At 47.4% G+C, this 19,997-nt stretch overlaps 1 protein-coding gene across 4 annotated transcripts in view; it reads right to left on the bottom strand.

Moving 5' to 3' along the window:
- LOC142467962 (cytochrome P450 2D20-like) overlaps nt 1–12,144 on the bottom strand; it is a 30,857-nt gene extending 18,713 nt beyond the window's left edge. Inside the window, exons 1-3 of one of the 4 annotated variants that reach the window (XR_012788537.1) lie at nt 11,655–12,144; nt 5,226–5,397; nt 2,352–2,504 (exon numbers count right to left, since the gene is read on the bottom strand). Coding sequence is in view for 3 of the 4 variants with exons in the window: in XM_075573997.1 (XP_075430112.1) it covers nt 2,352–2,504; nt 5,226–5,397; nt 11,655–11,867 (538 nt within the window). In the remaining variant the exon portion in view is untranslated. Of the gene's footprint in view, nt 1–2,351; nt 2,505–5,225; nt 5,398–5,985; nt 6,091–11,654 lie in introns of those variants that run through there. The other 3 variants (XM_075573997.1, XM_075573998.1, XM_075573999.1) reach the window with 3 other exon arrangements.
- Between the last annotated feature and the right edge of the window lie 7,853 nt (nt 12,145–19,997).

Genomic DNA, 19,997 nt, shown 5'->3' on the forward strand with positions numbered 1-19,997 from the left:
AAAAATAAGAAATGTAGGGAGGGATAGGTCGTGCAGAATCTGATAACCCTGTTAATTACACTACTTCAGAGTGTGACTCCTCAGTTGGGGATGCGGATAAAAGCAATTCAAATGTGTCGAGAATGTTTTTATATCAAGGACACCCTTCATCCAGACCTGTTATAGGCAGAAAGGAACCCGGCAAAGTGGAAAGGAATTCACAAAATCAAGGCCGATGGGCGTGCCAGACACGGAATCAAAGAAACAGATGACAGTCAACAGTGCCGGTCGGTGAAGTACAATCATCCACAAACCTGAGCGTCATCAACCTTTGGGAAAATACATGAACCTCAGCCCAAAGGCTGGTATGGAGTCCTGTGTGCCTACGACTTGATTGGATAAGTTTCAATATATTACGGATTTATTTCTATTTTCAAGGAAACCAATGCTGGAAACAACCAATATATGGAAGCAAATTGATCCCAAGGAGAGAAAAGGCGGCGCACAGCAACCGGAAAAAAGTGGCATTCAGCACAACCAAAAAAATGGTTAAAAACAATTTATTGGAAGGATGGGAAGTATCAGGAAATAAGGGCATAGTAAACGCTAATGCGTTTCGTGCATATCCTACAACCACCATATCGAACCACAATACCACTTGGCGTTCAGCCCTCAATGTGGCATCTACTAAAATTGTGAGTGTGAGTTCTTATGCAAATTATCTACATGATCAAGTGGGTTTCATAAATCTGTTCAATCACAATAATGCATTCTTATGCCTGACTCCAACATTCGGGATTTTATGGGATACAGACAATTTGCCTTTGCCATACTTTGTCGCACTGTTATTTGGATCACAAAGTCCAGTTTCTCCAATACATGGAAACGTCTTCTTCAGACTGGTATGTGAAGAAACTTGAAACTCTAAATGATATGGGCGGGCTTCTTAATGAAACAGAAGGTACATTTGAGCCTGAGCAATCTAGATATAAGTTTAAACCTCGATTTACATTTGTACTTTTCTTTCAACTCAGTCCACATGTAACTACTTTCTTTAACATTGGGAAATTAGCTATTTTTAAGTTGTTTCCCATTGTCCGCACTCGAGCCACATGTGGCATATCATTTAGAAATAAAGGACTCAAGACTCCACCTCAGCAACAGGCATCAGTCTGGGGACATAGAAAAACGAGGGGTTACATAGTAGATGAGGTTAATAAAAGACATATGTCCATCAAGTTCAACCTATGCTAAATTTAGATGACAGATACTTTATCCTATATTTGTTATTACAGTATATTGATCCAGAGGAAGGCAAACAAAAAACACCAGTGTCATATCATCCAATGAAATCTCATAAGGGGGAAATAAATTCCTTCCTGACTCCAAGAATTGGCAATCAGATTACTCACTGGATCAACATCCTTCCCATGTTTACTTATTTGGTATATCCCTGTATACCTTTCATTTCTGAAAAGATGTCCAACCTTTATTTGAACATAACTATTGTATCTGCCATCACAGTCTCCATGGGTAATGAATCCCACACTGTAACTGCCCTTACTGTAAAGAACCCTTTCCTTTGTTGCTGGTGAAATCTCCTTTCCTCCAACGTTAAGGGATGAACCTGTGTCATTTGTACTGCCTTTGGGATGAATAGTTCTTTTGAAAGCTCCTTGTATTGTCCCTGAAATTATTTGTATATAGTTATTATAGTCCCTCTTAGACGCCTCTTTTCTAATGCAAACAAATCTAATTTCGCTAGACACTCCTTATAAATCAGATCATCCATTCCTATTATTAATTTTCTCTGCACTTTTTCTACTTCTATAATGTCTTTTTTAAGGAGTGGTGCCCAAAACTGTACTCCATATTCAAGGTCTTGTTTTACTAATGTTTTAAAGAGGGGCATAATTATGTTTACTTCCTTTCCATCCATTCCCCGTTTAATGCAAGATAAGATCGTTTGCCTTTGCAGCCACTGCATCACATTGAGCATTATTGCTAAGCCTGCTTTCAACAAGCACTCCTAAATCCTTCTCCATCAAGGATTCTCCTAATTTATCCCTGTTTAATTTGTAAGTCGCCTGTTTATTCTTACTTCCCAAATGCATAACCTTACATTTATCTGTATTAAACCTTATCTGCCATTTACATGCCCAAGTTTCCAGTCTCTCCAAGTAAATCTGTAGAGACATTACATCTTGCTCTGATTCTACTATCTTACACAATTTAGTGTCATCAGCAAAGATGGAGACTTTGCTCTCGATGCCAACCTCAAGGTCATTCATAAACAAGTTAAACCCATTCGCTGATAGCTCATGGTCACTGCCGAGCGTTATCACCCAGTGACCTGGAGTTGGTTTGGTTACCTTGCTCAGACTGGAGAGCAGAGCACAGATACCCGGCTTCCTCGATCACTTTCTCCTCCAGCGATTTCTTTCCCATCCCGAAGTTCCTCAGTGTAGACAGGGAGAATCTTCTCTGCTCCTTCCAGCCTCTGCCATAATGTGCCAACACGACACCTGTGGACATGGAAAATAGTGATTCGTCTTGTGTTAGAGGAGCGGTTCTGCCTGCTGGACTTTTTTTCTTTCAGTCTACCTGAAACTGCGCTCTAATCCGTGGTCCTCCCCATGTCTGAGGACCCCCTCCTGCCTCCCCCCCCCCCCCCCGTTCATGAGATACGTGTCATTTCTTATATTGACACGGAAAAGGTACAAATATGGGGATTGAATATGAAGATTACAAATTCCACCAACAGACGAGTCTTTTGGAAGAGGGGTTGAAAGCGGAGTCTGGATTTTTGCCACAGGTGGGGAAGAGCAAGGCCCCAAAGCCTGCAGTAAAGTGTTCACAAGGCAAATGTACCTGCTTACTCTCGCATGCACCACCCAATCAGGTAGCACTTTTCCCATTAAAATTTTTGATTTGTTTAGTCCCAAACCTCACTGATTTCAGTCACTAGAGGTTGAAAGCTCCCGGGGGCCATATTTACATTCACTTTGCAACCCCTATGGGTACAAGATTTCCTGCACTGCTCTGAGCTGTGATCCTGCAGGACCCAAACCCGCATTAGCAGTAACCAGGACCTGTAAGAGTCACCAAATTCCACTCTAGTTTTCATTTAATACTAGAATAACTATGTCTTTCCCACAACATCTCTCTCCCCTCCTTCGCTCACTCTCTCTCTCTCTTCTCTCTCCACCCGTGTCTCTCCATCTCTCTCTCCCCTTAGTCTCTCTCCACCATATCTCTCTACCTTAATACATTTCTCTTTACGTGTCAACAGATACGTACAGATATACAAGACGCCCTGATATAGGTATACAGTATAGATATATAGATATACATAGATAGATACTGAGATAGATAGAGCCATGTCTGGTTTTGGCTACCAGTCTGCCCTCCCTGTCATGCAAGCCCTGGTAACAGTGCAGGCAGTGACAGGAACAATTCTGGGTTTTCCCCACAGAAGCAGCTCCCTTGAATGACGGGATGAGGTGGGAATAGGTCTGTGTTCTGCCCAATCCTGGGCTCAGACCTAGTATCTTCTTCCCTTAGACTCAAGGGGCTGCACTACCAAATTTAGTCAGTGCCTCTACCCCAGTGATTCCCAACCAGGGCTCTGTGGAACCCTGGGGCTCCTTGAAGCAGTCTCAGGGGTTCCTCCTATGGACCACGGACCACAGACACTCCCCTCCCCCCCCCCCCCCGGGGGTTGGATTTTTTGGTATGTATTTTGTACGGTGGATTGAGTGAGAGTGGGGTAATTGCTGGAAGGTAGGGATGAGTGAGAAAAGGGAGGTGGGAGGGAGTGAGTGAGGAAAAGGAAGGAGTAAGAGTGAGACGCAAAGGATAAATACATGCAAGGCGGGAGGGAGGGAGAGTTAGTGAGACGGATGGTAGATTGTGGGAAATAGAGGTGGCTCATGAGGTGTGAAATTTTGTGAGTGACCCCTGTCGAACCTATTATGTGTCAGCCAGATAGGGGTTCCCCGAGATTTTTCAAAATACTTCAAGGGTTCCTCCAAACAAAAAAGGTTGGAAATCACTGCTCTACCCCCTTGAAAGAGGCTGGTCTCACCACAACAGGTGTGCGGGACTCTGTCACTTTATATTCCCTCCCCTAAAGGAGTGGAAGTGTATGCTGTGTATGCGGCAGCAAATAAACTGTTCCTGTTTAAATATACTCCGGCCTGGTGTGCAATCAATCAGAGGGAGTGGAAGTGAGTTCTCCTGCAGGGATTGTCTCCTGGGGGCCTGCAAGAGATAGAGGCCCTGTCACCGTGAGGCTGCAGTCCAAGTCAGCACCGTAGCATGCGCATCCGGCGGGGGCGGCGCGTGCACAGCGCTTCACTGCAGATCGCGGTCTTGGGAGAGAGGGAGAGATTGCGACAAGAGGGGGAGGGGTGGGGGGTTTTGCAAGGGCGTGGCTATGACCTCACGCAGCTGGTTCACCCTTATCGGCTGAGCCGCCGGCGCGGGCGTGGCCACGCCTCCGTCGCGAGTTCCAAATACATTTTTTTTTATATTTGAGAGAACTCGTCGTAGAGCGCGGCTGCACCTTCCGCGCGGAGGTAGAGACTGGGACCGGACTGACTGGGGGGCGGTGCTTGTGCGCTGTAGAATGCACTGGGACCGCAGCCTGAGAAAGAATCAGTTACTACCCCAGAAGGTAGTCCTGTCCTGTTCTCCCCAACAACACTGGCGGAGACTCAGCTCTACTGTAAGCCAGCAGGTATGCACCACACCACCACACATGGTAGCGTGATCTCCCAGAGGGTGGGGGAAACTCCGCTACATATAGTCTGTGAGGATTCCTAGAGTTCCAATATACCGGTACAGCACAAGAGATAATAAAAAAAATGGTTTATTGGGTCCAAAATACACACACACACACACAAACAAACATATATATTTATGGGATGGACCCAACAACCCACTTTTATTTGATTATCTCTTGTGCTGTGCCGGTATATTGGATCTCTAGGGATCCTCACAGACTTTAACTATTTACCCTTTACCGTGAACCACACTTACCTCTGCTGTCCCCGACTGAGACGTCGAGCAGGTGGGGGAAAGGGGTATGTGGGACGTCATTTTGGACCCTGACTGGTGGCTCATTCCATCAGCGAGGTAGGCGACCAGTTGGAAGTCGGGCCCAGGAGCTGTTCCCACTTGTCGGCAGCCCTGGCTAGAACCTACTGTATGATACAGGGGGATGTGTGAGTCGATCGCCTTACCTTTTGAATTCTCAGAGAACCCAATAGCTTCATAGACGGGAAATCGGGGCCGGTCCGCTATGTCCTCAGACTGATTGATCAGAACTTCTTTCATGACCTCAAACCCGTTCAACACCACTATATTTTGCCAACAGAACTGAAGGCTGAACACATCCCCGTACTGTTTGGTTAACTGTGAACGAAAAGAGCAATTTATCCATTAAACGGGCAGTTTCACGTAGGCCCGAAAGGAACTAATGCCAGTGTCGTGCCCGGTTTTACAGGTAAGAACTTCAGTCCTTTGTGGCCAACAAAATGTTTTAAACAACTTATCAGTGTAATTATCTTCCTAAGGCTCCGACCACGCTGACGCTGACCGTGCTGTGCTTGGCGAGGTTTCTTCTCACAATGTAAATTTTGACGTCCCCGAAATCGCGGTGCGCAGGCACACATGCTCACCCACGCTTAGCGCTTACATAAACAAAAAATAATTACTTTGAACCGCGCTCAGCTTGCCTGGGTGCAGGCTGGGTGTGGGTGTAACTATGTATATACATTGGCAGGGCTCAGTATCTCAGGCCTGTGCAGGGTGCTGGGTGGGTGCAGACTGGGTGTGGGTGTAACTACGTATATACACTGGCAGGGCTCAGTATCTCAGGCCTGTGCTGGGTGCAGGCTGGACGTGGATGGACACAGACATAGTGGGTACTTGTCAGAAACTCGTGGCCAACAGTATCACTCCGGACTTCCTCTCACTCACGCTCACTGGGGAGGGACGTACACTTGTTACCCGCAGTAAGGGATACATTGTCAGTCTCTTGCATGGGGTTAGTAATGCTCCAGCACTTGTCGAGGGGCCGGTAAGGATTACACGTGGGGCTCCTGAGTTAGTATGTGTTGCATAATGTTGGACTTTTCTTTTCTTGGGGTTGAGGAGGAGCGCAGGATAAGTTCGTGATATGTGAAAAAATAAAAATATATATAGTGCAGATGGTAGATCACTGCTAAAAAGATAATCAATAAATGAAATGAACTCACAAAAATCGTATTGTATTACTGCATGTCAGAGATCCATCTCTCTCTGACTGGAGCCCTTTGTGTAGCTGGGGTCAGGATGCCTCTCAGTGGAGTGGATGATATGCAAGTGAAAGAAACCACAAATAGTGCATACTGTATAAACTATAAATATGTATTAGTCACAAATGTTAAGGAAACTCACATTTTCCATAAATTCAATGGGTGGTGGAGAGAACTGCTTCGTGTGTGCGAAACGCGTAGAGTTAGAGTTTGGAGAGAATCTGCTCACTGAAGGACTGGCAATCTACTGCTGACACCAGACCCATTTTGGCTTCCTGCCCTCACCTGTGACGCGAAACCGGAAGTGACGCGACGGCAGAGACTGATGCGGAACTACACTGTGAGGTGTAAGTGAAAGGAAGCACCGGGCAGCAGCCTTACACTTCACCACCCTTATATCGGCGGTTCTCTCCACCACCCATTGAATTTATGGAAAATGTGAGTTTCCTTAACATTTGTGACTAATACATATTTATAGTTTATACAGTATGCACTATTTGTGGTTTCTTTCACTTGCATATCATCCACTCCACTGAGAGGCATCCTGACCCCAGCTACACAAAGGGCTCCAGTCAGAGAGAGATGGATCTCTGACATGCAGTAATACAATATGATTTTTGTGAGTTCATTTCATTTATTGATTATCTTTTTAGCAGTGATCTACCATCTGCACTATATATATTTTTATTTTTTCACATATCATGAACTTATCCTGCGCTCCTCCTCAACCCCAAGAAAAGAAAATTCTACATCCTGGGACTTGGAACTGTCCCACCAGAAGAAGTTGAGCTGCACTTGTACACTTTTATTTCTATTATCACTTTGTGGTGTAAGGTTTATTGTGTGTATCTAAGGTGTGTCACTAATTACACCAATCTAATATTAATTGGGAAGCGCCCAGTCCATCCACATTCCCCACTCCCCCACCCACTGTCACATAATGTTGGACTGTTGATTTCCTTCCATAATCCCTCTCCTGGCTTCCTATCAAATTCTGCATTAAGTACAAAGTTCTCTCTGTGTGCGCACTGCATGTATATCTTTATATAGCGCCATCCAGGTACACAGCGCTTTACAGCAGTAACACACGGACATCGCAGGAATAAGTGTTTCACACATAGAAGTAACATTAGGAAAGGGAGTCCCTGCCCCGAAGAGCTTGCAATCTAAGTGGTGAGGAGGGAGAACGTACAGAGACAGTAGTAGGGTTTTTCTGGAAAGTGCGTCTGCAGGGGGCCAAGCTTTATGTATCATGTGTTCAGAATATCCACGGTGCTATTCATATGCTTCTTTAAGCAAGTGTGTCTTAAGGTGGGTCTTAAAGGTGGATAGAGGGGGTGCTAGTCGGGTACTGAGGGGAAGGGCATTACAGAGGTGTGGGGCAGTCAGTGAAAAAGGTTTAAGGCGGGAGAGGGCTTTAGATACAAAGGGGATAGAGAGAAGACATCCTTGAGCAGAACGCAAGAGTCTGGATGGAGCATAGCAAGAAATTAGGGCTGAGATGTAAGGAGAAGCAGAAGAGTGTAAAGCTTTAAAAGTGAGGAGAAGAATGGAGTGTGAGATGCGGGATTTGATCGGAACCCAGGAGAGGGATTTCATGAGGGGAGATGCTGAGACAGATCTAGGAAAGAGTAGAGTGATTCTGGCAGCTGCATTTAGGATAGATTGTAGGGGAAACAGGTGAGAAGCAGGAAGGCCGGACAACAGGAGGTTGCAGTAATCGAGACGGGAGAGAATCAGGACCTGAGACAGAGTTTTAGCAGTCAAACAACAGAGGAAAGGGCGTATCTTTGTAATATTGCGGAGGAAAAAGCGACAAGTTTTAGAAATGTTTTGAATGTGAGGGGCGAATGTGAGAGAGGAGTCGAGTGTGACCCCTATGCAGCGTGCTTGGGCTACTTGGTGAATGATAGTACTACCAACAGTAATGTGCAAGGAGGTTGTAGGGCCAGGTTTGGGAGGAAGTATGAGGAGCTCGGTTTTTGCCATGTTAAGTTTAAGTCGGCGGAGGGACATCCAGGATAATATTGAAGAGAGACATTCAGAAAGTTTGGTCTGTACAGCAGGTGTAAGGTCAGGGGTTGAAAAGTAAACTTGAGTGTCGTCAGCATAGAGGTGATATTTAAACCCAAGAGATGTGATTAGGTCACCTAGAGAAAGTGTGTACAGAGAAAAGAGAAGAGGTCCCAGGACTGAGCCGTGTGGTACCCCCACAGAGAGATCGATAGAGGAGAAGGAGGTGTTAACAAGTGGTAGAGGGAGAGGAGGAGATTAGCAGTGACACATCCTCCTCTGAAACAGCGGAAAAAGAGTCAAGGAAGGCAGGAGGAGAATTGGGAAGCAGTGTAGGAAGGGACGAGGAAACAGAGGGAATGTTCTGATGTATGGATTACATATTTTCTTTAAAATAGTCAGCAAAGTCCTGAGGTGTGATGGAGGAAGAAGAAGAGGCAGCTGAGTGTAGATTGAGTAGAGTCAAAGACAGAAAAGAGTCGGCATGGATTAGATTTGTGCGTGTTGAATAGTGAAGAAAAGTATATTTGTTTAGCATGAGAGAGGGCAGAGTTGAAACAGGATAGCATAAATTTGTAGTGAAGGAAGTCTGCGAGTGAGTGAGATTTCCTCCAGAGGCGTTCAGAGGAACGAGTGGAGGAACGCAGCATGCGCGTGTGGGAATTAAGCCAGGGTCTTGGTTAGAAGGGTGAGGATGGCAAAGAGAAAGCGGGGCATGTAGATCAAGAGAGGAGGATAAGGCAGAGTTGTAGTTCCAGACCATGTTGTGAGGAGATATAGGTGGCAGTGAGGAGATATAGGTGGGCAGTGAGGAGATAGGCGATTCCTGCAGGGCCATGGCAGAGTTTCAGGAGATAGTACGACGGCTGCAGCTCGAGGCGCAGCCCCCGGTGGAAGGATGGCTGCAGTAGCACCTTCAGGGGCTGTCTGGTGTGATGGGAGCCACGGGAGGAGGTTCAGGTGGGTCCTCTGAGACATCACTTGGGGGCATTGTCAGAGGGTCGCACAAACCGGCACACTGGGCCTCCTCCAAGGTGCTGCCCAGATCACGAGGACAACGGTGCTGCCGGGGATTTTGGGAGCATTGGATGTGCTCCACACTCAGCCGGCAGTGGATCATCACAGGGCGCAAGAGGCGGAGCTCGTCGGCACCTGGCCCATCAATGGGTAAGAGAATACCCCTTCAACTTCAAGATCTTAGGAGGGTCACTTCCCCACAGAATAGGATATTTCGCTGCGACCAAATTGCCACTGGTGCTCCCCGCCAGGACGACTCACCGCAGGTCATCTTGCTGCCGGTCACCTCGTCGTCATCTTTAAATGTCCTCCCATACAATCCGCAGGACACTTTGCTTGGCCGCTGCTGCAACGGCATTTTTGAGTGTGCCCAGCAGGACACTTGGTGGTCGCCCCAAGTGTTCCGCTGGGCGCAAGCACGGGTGCACTCACAAATGCAGTCGGAGCGGCGGTGGCCACGCGAGGGGCTCTGTGGCTGACTGGGAAGATATAAAGATGGCGGCGAGGTGACCAGCAGCAAGACGACTGGAGGTGATTCATCCCGGTGGTGGAGCGCAGGTAGCGATTTGGTTATACAGAATTCCTCATGCCAGTGGGTCTGGTGGTTGGAGAAGGTTCCACCAGCGCCATTATATAGCGAATGGCAGTTTGCGGGAGGAGACACGGTAGTGGAGCTAGCCCCTGGGTCCGGGCCAATCCCTCTGTGACCAGATTTGCACTGCGGAAGTATAGTAGGATGGCGCGGTGGAACTATAATGGGAAGATCCGACAAAAAAAGGGTGTCCGCCATCAATAATCTTGGGATACTAAAGATATGGATTTGTAGCTTGAGCTCATAACAATGGGGAAGACGGCATTCATCCTCGGGTGTCCGACATCAGGTCATCTTCTGGCCTGGCAGGCGGCAGGAGGAAGGGTTGTTGCTGGGCCTTTAATAAGGGCCAGTGTAAGGTCAACGGTTACACCGGCATGAGTGTTCATCCTGTCGGGGAAGCCCCCACCTGCAGGCGAATGCTCTCGCAAGGGCAAAAGCAGGGACGCAAGCGAGAGGTAGGAGTGCTTTTCAACCCCAATAGGGGGTGGGTTTAGTCCGTTCGCATGGTTGCATGTTAAACAGTGTGACTCGGTTAATGTTCCTTCAGATCGGGTCTGGAGGGGTTCCTGCGGGTCTGACGATCCGGGGCTAGTTTAATGAGTTAAATAGCCTCATTGGTTGCGGTTGGTTGGGGGGTAAGTGTTGGGTAACCTTGCCAGACAGGGCTCAGTTACGGTAGACCCTGGCAGTGGCATGGTGGGAAGGGCTCATTGTGCTTTGAGTACCTGAGGCCCATCTCGCCGAGCGGCTGGGACTTGGAACGGTCCCAGCAAAAAGGTCATGATTTAAGCAACATTGGCCTTACCTGTTGGTAGGCAGGGTTATCCAACCTCCAGACCTTTGTGCTTTATTTGCGGGATGTTTAGGCCTCGTTCAGGGTGCTGCCTTCGGGGGCAGGGCGTGCTGACGTGCTTGCTGCAGTGAGAAACAAAGTATTCAATTTGAATACTTGTTGTCAAGGTAGCAACTGCCCTGCCTCCGAAGCCAGGAGTTGCCGCTGACGACAGCTTCAGTAAACGAAAATTTCGTTTTTTGGAGCTGAAGCAGCGTCACAGGGACCAAGGCAGCCAATGAAATCATTCTTCAGAATGATTTCATGACTGCAACTTGGATACTTACCCTGCCGTGTGTAACCCCGCCCCCTCCCCAACGCTGAAAAGTCTGCTGCTGAGGGATAATCACATGTCGCCCAGCAAACTGCAGCACTGCCTCCCTCACGCCCTCCCTCCGAGTCCTCAGCTGGCACCCTGAACGAGCCCTTAGAGGAAGGGGCTGGGGGCGCCGCATCGCAGGCTCTGAGGTCATGCATATCATTAGCACGAATGCCCATTATAGTAACACAAGTGTCCCCGTTACGGCTGAAAATAGCACTTAACGCTGATTTAGTGAGCTCCAGAGACTCCGTTAACGATGCGTTACCTTAAATTACCACATCTTGAAGGCGATAACGGAGCTCTGTGGATCTCGGAATTAGGTTGTAAACTCTTCAGGGCAGATATTCCTCACCCTATCCGTTATACTGTATTACAATTCCCTGCATTATAGTGACTATATTGTAAAGCGCTGAATATAAATCCAAATATATATATATATATATGCAAACATACATGTCCATATCATACAGTATATATGTTATCAAAAGTATCAGCAATTGTTGGTGTTGTATATTAACCCCTAGAGTACCAGAGGAGGGTGCAAAGCAATGCGTTGCGGGCTAGTCTGGCAGCTAATGGGTTAATCAGACTTACCTGTTTAAAGGAGACATGGAGGTTTTGGAGGTCAACCTGCATCATGTTCCCCACAAAGGGCACCGAGGGAGGTCCTGGTGGGAACCGTCTCCATGTCTTCCTGCGCTTCATGAAGTCCAGCAGCAGAAGACAGACGGTGAAGATGATGCCCAGTAGGGAGGCCTTAGATAAGGACACAGGGAGCACAGACCAGGGCTCTGACTGCAAGGCCATACTCTCTGTCTCTAACTCTCGCTGTCTCTCCTAACCGCTCCCCTTCACCCCTCTCTGTCTCTCCTAACTGCTCACTGCTCACCTCCACCACTCTCTGTCTCTCCCTCTCTCAGGGATCTCTAGTCTTGGAACTGCCTAGTTTGTTGATGTACATGGCCACTCCTCCCCAACACCAGCCAACTATTCTTATCTCCAACGTTTCTGTAATCAGACACACGCTGCTTTCTACCGCACTCGCTTTAGATCTCTGCCATTATTTGCTCATTCCAGACCTTTAATCCCATCTAAATGTGCTTGTCCCAACACCGTGCATATCTCCCCAATCCCCAAAAGGAACTTTAAACCCTAATTACAGAATAACACAGATGTAACTCCAGATACATTTCAGAAATCATTATGCACTATGCCCCAGGAGCAGGGACCCCGGCTAAATACCCCGTCTACAGTTCCCACCCCATTTGGTCCCCTGCCTGCTGGCAAGGTGCAGGGGGTGAAGGTGAAAGGGGGGACAAGGGCCGTGGGCAGCCCTTATGTTAGCTCTGGCCCCATGCCGGGCCTCTGCCTCTCCTTTGCATTGGCTGCACAAAATAATTCCTGCTTCCTGTTCTCTCACCGAACATGACCCTAATAGTGTTAAAGTGGCGATGCCATTGGTATTGAAAGTTATTAACCTCTTTGCCGCCTTCATTGCTTCGCTGAATAACAATAGTTTTTTTCTTGTGTAGCGCTGTACACAGTTTGTCACAGGCGCACGTTCCCAGCCCCGTAGAGCTTACAATCTATTGTTTGGTGTCTGAGGCACAGGGAGATAAAGTGAATTATTTCACTTTACTATTGGGTATATCCAACCCAGCCCCCAAATACAAAGCTTCACCCTAGCCCACCCAGGGGGCAAACTCAGCCCACAAATACACACTTCACCCTACACCCCGGGGGGGGGGGCAAACCCAACCCATCCCCCAAATACACAGCTTCACTGTGACAGTAGAGGTCGCTGGCTGACCTAGTGGGGAGAAATCCCAGCTATTTACCCCTACAACACTGTGTAACCAGGCTGTCCTAGTAATATTTCATCCAGCCAAATGTCTTTAACATCTTGAAAAGAACTGGGAATGTGTAAATTGTCTGAACGAATGTATTTCAAAGCATGTATTCTTTTCTTTGTGACAACCCTTCCCCCAGTTAGAATTATTTCATGACGTGATTTGGGTTAACTGTGTGTAACGCCAAGTCCTGTATTTACATAATTACCTTGTCTGCATGTATACATGCGTTAGCAGTTCCTCCCAGATTAGATACAGTAGTTGGTATTGTGTGGTGATGGAATTAACATGCAAGAAAATAAATGAGATATTCCACTGTTATTGTTATTTCTAGGGAGAAAGACTAAGTAATTCATTCAGTTGAAGCTCTCCATAGAAATAGATAAGAACAAAGGTGGGGGATTAGTTAAATGAATCAGTTATCAGGTCTGAGCCCCAGGCATTGTTTCTCTTGGCTGGCTACCATTATTCAATGTTAAAGCATAGCGGGCAAGAGGTATAAAAGAAACACTGCAGGTCAGAGCAGGAGTTATCCCTCAGAGGGAGAGACACTCTGGGAGGGAGTGTGGAGATTCCCTCAGGAGTCCATCAGAAGTCCACCTCTGGGAAGGATTGTGGAGTTTGCTGAAGTCCATCTCTGGGAAGGATTGTGGAGATACATTTCAGAGGAGCTGCTGTATGCAGCACTTGGATATCCTGGAGCAGAGAAGCAGACAGGGGAAACCCATTTGAAGTGGATCCTTGCCCCTAGGAACGGTAGATTTCATCCCCCAGACACCCCTAAGTGTGTATATTTTTGTATTTTGTATTTCTGTGTGTTTGAGGATTTATCCAAAATAAACCTCATTATATTTCATTACTGTGTTTTGCCCTGTGACTGATCCCTTAAATATAAATGGTGTTAAAAGTCCTGATCTACCTTGACATTCACCCTGCACCCCCCCCCCCAACCCAAACCCAACCCAGCCCCCAAATACACAGCTTCACCCTACACCCCCCAGGGGGCAGGCAAACCCAACCCAGCCCCCAAATACAAAGCTTCACCCTACACCCCACAGGGGGCAAACCCAACCCAGACCCCAAATACACAGCTTCACTGTGACGGTAGGGGTTGCTGACTGACCTAGTGGGGAGAAATCACAGCTATTTACCCCTACAATACTGTTTAACTTGGCTGTCACATTTCACCCTAAACACTTCACCCTGCACCCCCCTGGAGGGGCAAACCCAACCCAGCCCCCAAATACACAGCTTCATCCTGCATCCCCGGGGGGGCAGACCCAACCACCTGGCCCCAGAATCAGGCTGCCCAAAGACCATAAGTATGTAAAGCAAAGCTACTAAAAGCTCTCAACAGATAGTAAAGGAAAAAAGGAATCGTTTCCCAAAAATCATTAATGTAATGATCAATAATCAATAATAATCAATAATCTTGTTAGGGACAACAGTTGCTAGACTGTGAAGGCAGGTATAGCACTGGATCCGTGAGGGATATGGAGATGAACACAAGCAGGGTATACAGCAGCTGGATCTTTTAATCTTTTAAGCTGGTAAGGGTATGCATAACAGAGGAAATATATAATTTTACCTCTGTATCCCAGTCCAGAATGTGGCTCTCCATCCAGGATAACTGTACCCCTCTTGCTGTGTAAGGCACTGCAAGAAATGTGACGTCCTCCTCTTTGGTTAAGCTTTGTGGAGCTCCCGAGTGCCGGAGATGTTTTGAAGTAAATAACAACATCCGATCCGTCTGGAATGCTCCGCAGGCTGATCCGATCTTGTGGTTCCACGTGCAGGTATCAGCGTCTTCCCGTGGTTCCTAGCAAAGACCCATCTGGTGCGCCTTCACCGCAACCGTGCTTCCATCCAATCAACAAATGAACACGAGCAGGAAAGGGATTGGTACGAGACAACTGAGTCCAGGAAAAGCACCATCAACTCACCAGGTAAGTGAAAAAATGAAAATCTTTTATTGAACCACATACAAAACAAAAAACAGACAAAAACAGGACAGGAAAAAACCTGCCACACGTTTCAGGCTTTACAGCAAGGCTATGTAATCAGTAACATTTCGAGACCATTGTTTCTTCATTGATATGATGGAATTATTAGAACAACAAAAAGAACCGTTAGATCCGGTTATGAATTTTTTGGGGACATAAACCATCAGGCCTACAAAACAAGTCCAAATTCTGTCCAGACAATACTAAAGGCACTGCAATTGATCTCTTCAAACAGGCAGTGCAAAGAGACTTGTTACTATTGTCTAAAGGTATCCAATTTACAGGATGTCCTAGACGTGGAGATAATCTGCGATCAGAGCTGCGAAAGGTTATTACCACCCTCAAAGATAATACCAACATTGTAATTAAAAATGCAGATAAGGGTGGCGCTGTCGTGGTTCTGGACCGCACATATTACCACGCAGAGGCCCTAAGACAACTCGATGATCGGCTCTCCTATAGTTCATTGGATTCAGATCCAACCAATACATTTCTTAAAGAATTATATGAACTATTAGAAGAAGGGAAAGATCTTTATATCCTATCTCAGAAACAATTTGACTATTTACACTGCTCGCATCCTATTACTCCTATTTTTCATCACCTTCCTAAAGTACACAAATCTCTTAACACACCACCGGGACGTCCAATAGTTTCTAGCATTGGGGCACTGGGGCACTGGGGCACTGGGTGAACATCTGTCTATTTATGTTGATTATTATTTGCAAAGTATTGTTCACACACTGCCTTCGCATCTATTGGACACGTCTCAACTCTCACTTTATTTCACAACTATCACTGGTCCCCCAATTTCCTTTGGGTGACTTTGGATGTATCTTCTTTATATTCTATTATTTCACATGTACACGGTCTCCAAGCTACGAGACATATTCCCGAATTGGATTCCTCGTTATCACCAGCACATATCACTTGTCTTTTAGATTGTATTCACTTTTTGCTCACCACAACTATTTTTTGTTTTCGGGGGTGTTCTATCTCCAGACACGTGGGACAGCTAAGGGAACCTGCTTCGCACGTTCCTATGCAAAGTATTCATGGGTTGGTGGAAGCTCCCCCGTGTTTGGAGATAGAAACCCCTATCGACACCACATTCACTTCTATCGTCGGTCGTTATATTGACGACCTTCTACTTATATGGAATGGTTCTGTTGAAGAGCTTAATTTGTTCATTCAATATATCAAATCAGAACACATTTTATTTACTTTTCACTTCACAACACCATTTCAATTATATTCATTTTTTAGATTTGAAACTTTTTGTGGGTCTTGATCAATTAGTACATACGGATATATTCCGCAAAGAACACTCAAGGAATACACTTTTGCATGCGAGCAGTGGACATAGTCATAGTCTTTTCAAGGGTATACCCTACGGGCAGTATACACGCCTAAGACACAATTGCTCAAATTTGGAGCACTATCATTTGAGATCCAATGAGCTAACAGATCGCTTTATATCTAGATGCTATGATCATAGGATTCTATTAAAAGCACATTTGAATGCTCTTAATCACAATAGTGAGGATCTTATACATCGGTCCCTAGATCGAAGTGAACAGAGGAGAGACGAACAAAATGTTTACATGTCAGACTTGGACCCTCCATATTTCATTACAACATTCAGTAAGCAAGCTTAGGCCATCAGAAAAATCATAAATAAACATTGGTCAATTCTTATGATTGACCCTTTGCTCAGAGATGTCACCACAGTGAAACCCAAATTAGTTTTTTTTTAAATCACAAACTTTGGATAATATTGTTTCCCTAGTGTGATTAGAAATGATAAAACTTTAAATAAAAAAAAGAATTCTTTCCCAAACTAGTTGGTTGCTATTCCTGCGGGCGATGTAAAATCTGTAAATATATACTCAAATCAAAAACTTTTACAAATATGGAAGGTAACAAGTCATACAACATCAATGCATTCATAAACTGTAAGACGGAATATGTAATATATATGCTGATATGCGGTTGCAATAAAAGGTATATTGGCTTACATCGCGCATGTTCAAGCTTAGAATTCTGGAACATATGAGACTAATTCTCAAAAGGAATCATATGCATCCAGTTTCAAAACACTTTAGTGAATGTCAGAATGGGTCTCTTATTAATTTCAAATGTATTGGCATTGAACATGTCCAGGTCCACTACAGAGGTGGGGATAGAATGAATGCCTTATATAGAAGGGAGGCACAATGGATTTTATCTTTGGATACTTTAATTCCTAAAGGATTGAATACCGAACGGGACTTGAAGTATTTTCTTTGAGGATCCAATGTTTTGCCCCATTGCTATTTGATTTAATTTGGTCTTGGGATATGTAGATGGACGTTCACAGAGGTACACAATTGGAGACTTTATAAGGTGAAATTATAATAGGCTTTATTGTGCCTTTTACTTTTCATCAGGAAATCATCCAAACACAGGGGGGGAACAAAGCTTTTATTCACTTGGAGTATTTCTAGTGAAATCCTATGCAATTAGTTCACATCTCCATTAGTTAAGCATGTCTCGCAGCCCCGAACACATATAGCATGAAAATAAGCAGATATAAGCAGTCTCTTAAGAATAAAAGTCTTATCTGTTTCTTGGAGGGAAAATCTTCTCACTTCCTGGTTCAGCTTCAGGTGTAGTAGTTTTCCCTGTGTCTTGAAATCAGCTCTGGGAGACTAACTGTTGACACATTAGGGAGTGTTGAACTTTTTATGTATTACTAGCTGAGAGACCCGGCGTTGCCCGTGAGTTACATTTAGCGCTAGGAAAAGGGGGGGGGAGAGGGGGGAAGAGGGAGGGGAGAGGGGGGGGAGAGGGGGAGGAAGAGGGGGGGGAGAGGGGGGGAGGGGGGGAGAGTGGGAGAGGGGGGAAGAGGGGGGAGAGGGGGGGAGGAGGGGGAGGAGAGGGGGGAGGAGAGGGGGGGAAAGGAGGGGAGGGGGACGGGGGAAAAGGAGGGGGACGGGGGAAAAGGAGGGGGGACAGTGGACAGGAGGGGGGGGGCAGTGGACAGGAGGGGGGGACAGTGGACAGGAGGGGGGGACAGTGGACAGGAGGGGGGGACAGTGGCCGAGGGGGGGGGGGACAGTGGCCGTGTGGGGGGGGGACAGTGGAAAGGACAGTGGACAGGAGGGGATGGGAGGGGGGAGAGTGGACAGGATGGGGGGAGAGTGGCACGGGGGGGAAAGTGGAAAGGACAGTGGACAGGAGGGGATGGGAGGGGGGAGAGTGGACAGGAGGGGGGGAGAGTGGACAGGAGGGGGGGCAGTGGACAGGAGGGGGGATTGATTGCTTTAAATTGACGGGTCCCTCCTCTCCACTCCCCCCTGTATCTTTCTCCGCTCCTGACCCCCCTCCCCCATGTGTAGCTCCGGTCCCCACTCTACAGTGTCTGAGACACAGTATAACACACAGACACACACACAGTGTCCCCACACACACACACTGTCACGCTGTGACACACACACACACACACACTCACACACACTCACCTCTCCTTCTGGCCGCCACCATGTTAGTTAGTCCGCGAGGGAGGAAGGGGTCCTTCCGTCCGCCACCATCTTAGGTGCCGCGTGGCAGCGGTAGGCTGCCCTGGCCAATGCCTGTCCCCGCGCCAGGGAGGTGAGTGGAGGGAGCGGGAGGTGAGTGGAGGGAGCGGGAGGTGAGTGGAGGCAGCGGCAGGCTGCCCTGCCACTGCTTGTCCCCATGCTGGGGATGTGAGTGGAGCAGGAGGTGAGTGGAGGGAGCAGGAGGTGAGTGGAGGGAGCGGGAGGTGAGTGGAGGCAGCGGCAGGCTGCCCTGCCCACTGCCTGTCCCCGTGCCGGGGAGGTGAGTGGAGCGGGAGGTGAGTGGAGGGAGCGGGAGGTGAGTGGAGGCAGCGGCAGGCTGCCCTGCCCACTGCCTGTCCCCGCACCGGGGAGGTGAGTGGAGCGGGATGTGAGTGGAGGCAGCGGCAGGCTGCCCTGCCCACTGCCTGTCCCCGCGCCGGGGAGGGAGTTGAGCGGGAGGGAGGTGAGTGGAGAGGGAGGTGAGTGGAGCGGGAGGTGGAGGGAGTTGAGCGGGAGGGAGGTGAGTGGAGAGGGAAGTAAGTGGAGCAGGAGGTGGAGGGAGGTGAGTGGAGAGGGAGGTGAGTGTGATGGGGGGGGAGAGGACAGAGAGAGAGGTGTGTGTGTGTGTGTGTGTGTGTGTGTGTGTCCCTGTGTGTCCTTTGGCCCGTCACTCCGCCTCAGGCCAATGAGAGGTGTGCGGGGGCGGGCGGGCCAAGGGACCAATGAGATTGCCGCTAGGGACACAGGCCATGCAGATATACAGTGCTTTCAGAAATATATAGTAGATTCATGATTTGATAAATGCTTCTCTATATATAGATATATTCATATATGATATGCTAAGATGGGATAATTACAGATGTGTCATTTTGGTTAATCTAACGTGTCCCCCAACTAAGATGTTTCATGTGTACTATCTGTTATAAACTAGACATGATTTCTGCTTTCAATGGACCAATATGGTTTTGTTTCATTATAAATGTGTAACTTTTGCCTCCTTCTTTTGCTGGTCCATTTCATCTAGCTTATTTTTAGCTCAAAGATGCCTTTTATATGTATTTTACTTGCTGTATCCATTATGTGAGTCCCAGGATCATGGATATTTCAATCCAACCGTGATTTCTTTATTGCAATACATTTATTAATATTTAATTTGGTTTGTTTACCTTATATGTTTTTTGTGTTGTTTTAAACATTATTAATCTTATTAAACATTATTAATCGCGCCGCTACAGTCAGCGGGGGAGCGAGTGCCCGGGACACAGCGGGGGAGCGGCCACAACACGCTGCCTCCCGCCTCAGATCCACGTGGGAGCTTCCGGACGGGTGAGTGAGCGGCCTTCACCTCCCCTCACCCCCCTTCACCTCCACCTCCCCTCACCCACCCCTCACCCCCCCTTCACCTCCCCCTTCACCTCCCCTCCCCCCCCCCCGGCGCCGCTACAGTCAGCGGGGGAGCGAGCGCCCGGGACACAGCGGGGGAGCGGCCACAACAAGCTGCCTCCCGCCTCAGATCCACGTGGG

Source organism: Ascaphus truei, chromosome 17, assembly GCF_040206685.1.
Source record: "Ascaphus truei isolate aAscTru1 chromosome 17, aAscTru1.hap1, whole genome shotgun sequence".
Lineage (NCBI taxonomy): Eukaryota > Metazoa > Chordata > Amphibia > Anura > Ascaphidae > Ascaphus > Ascaphus truei.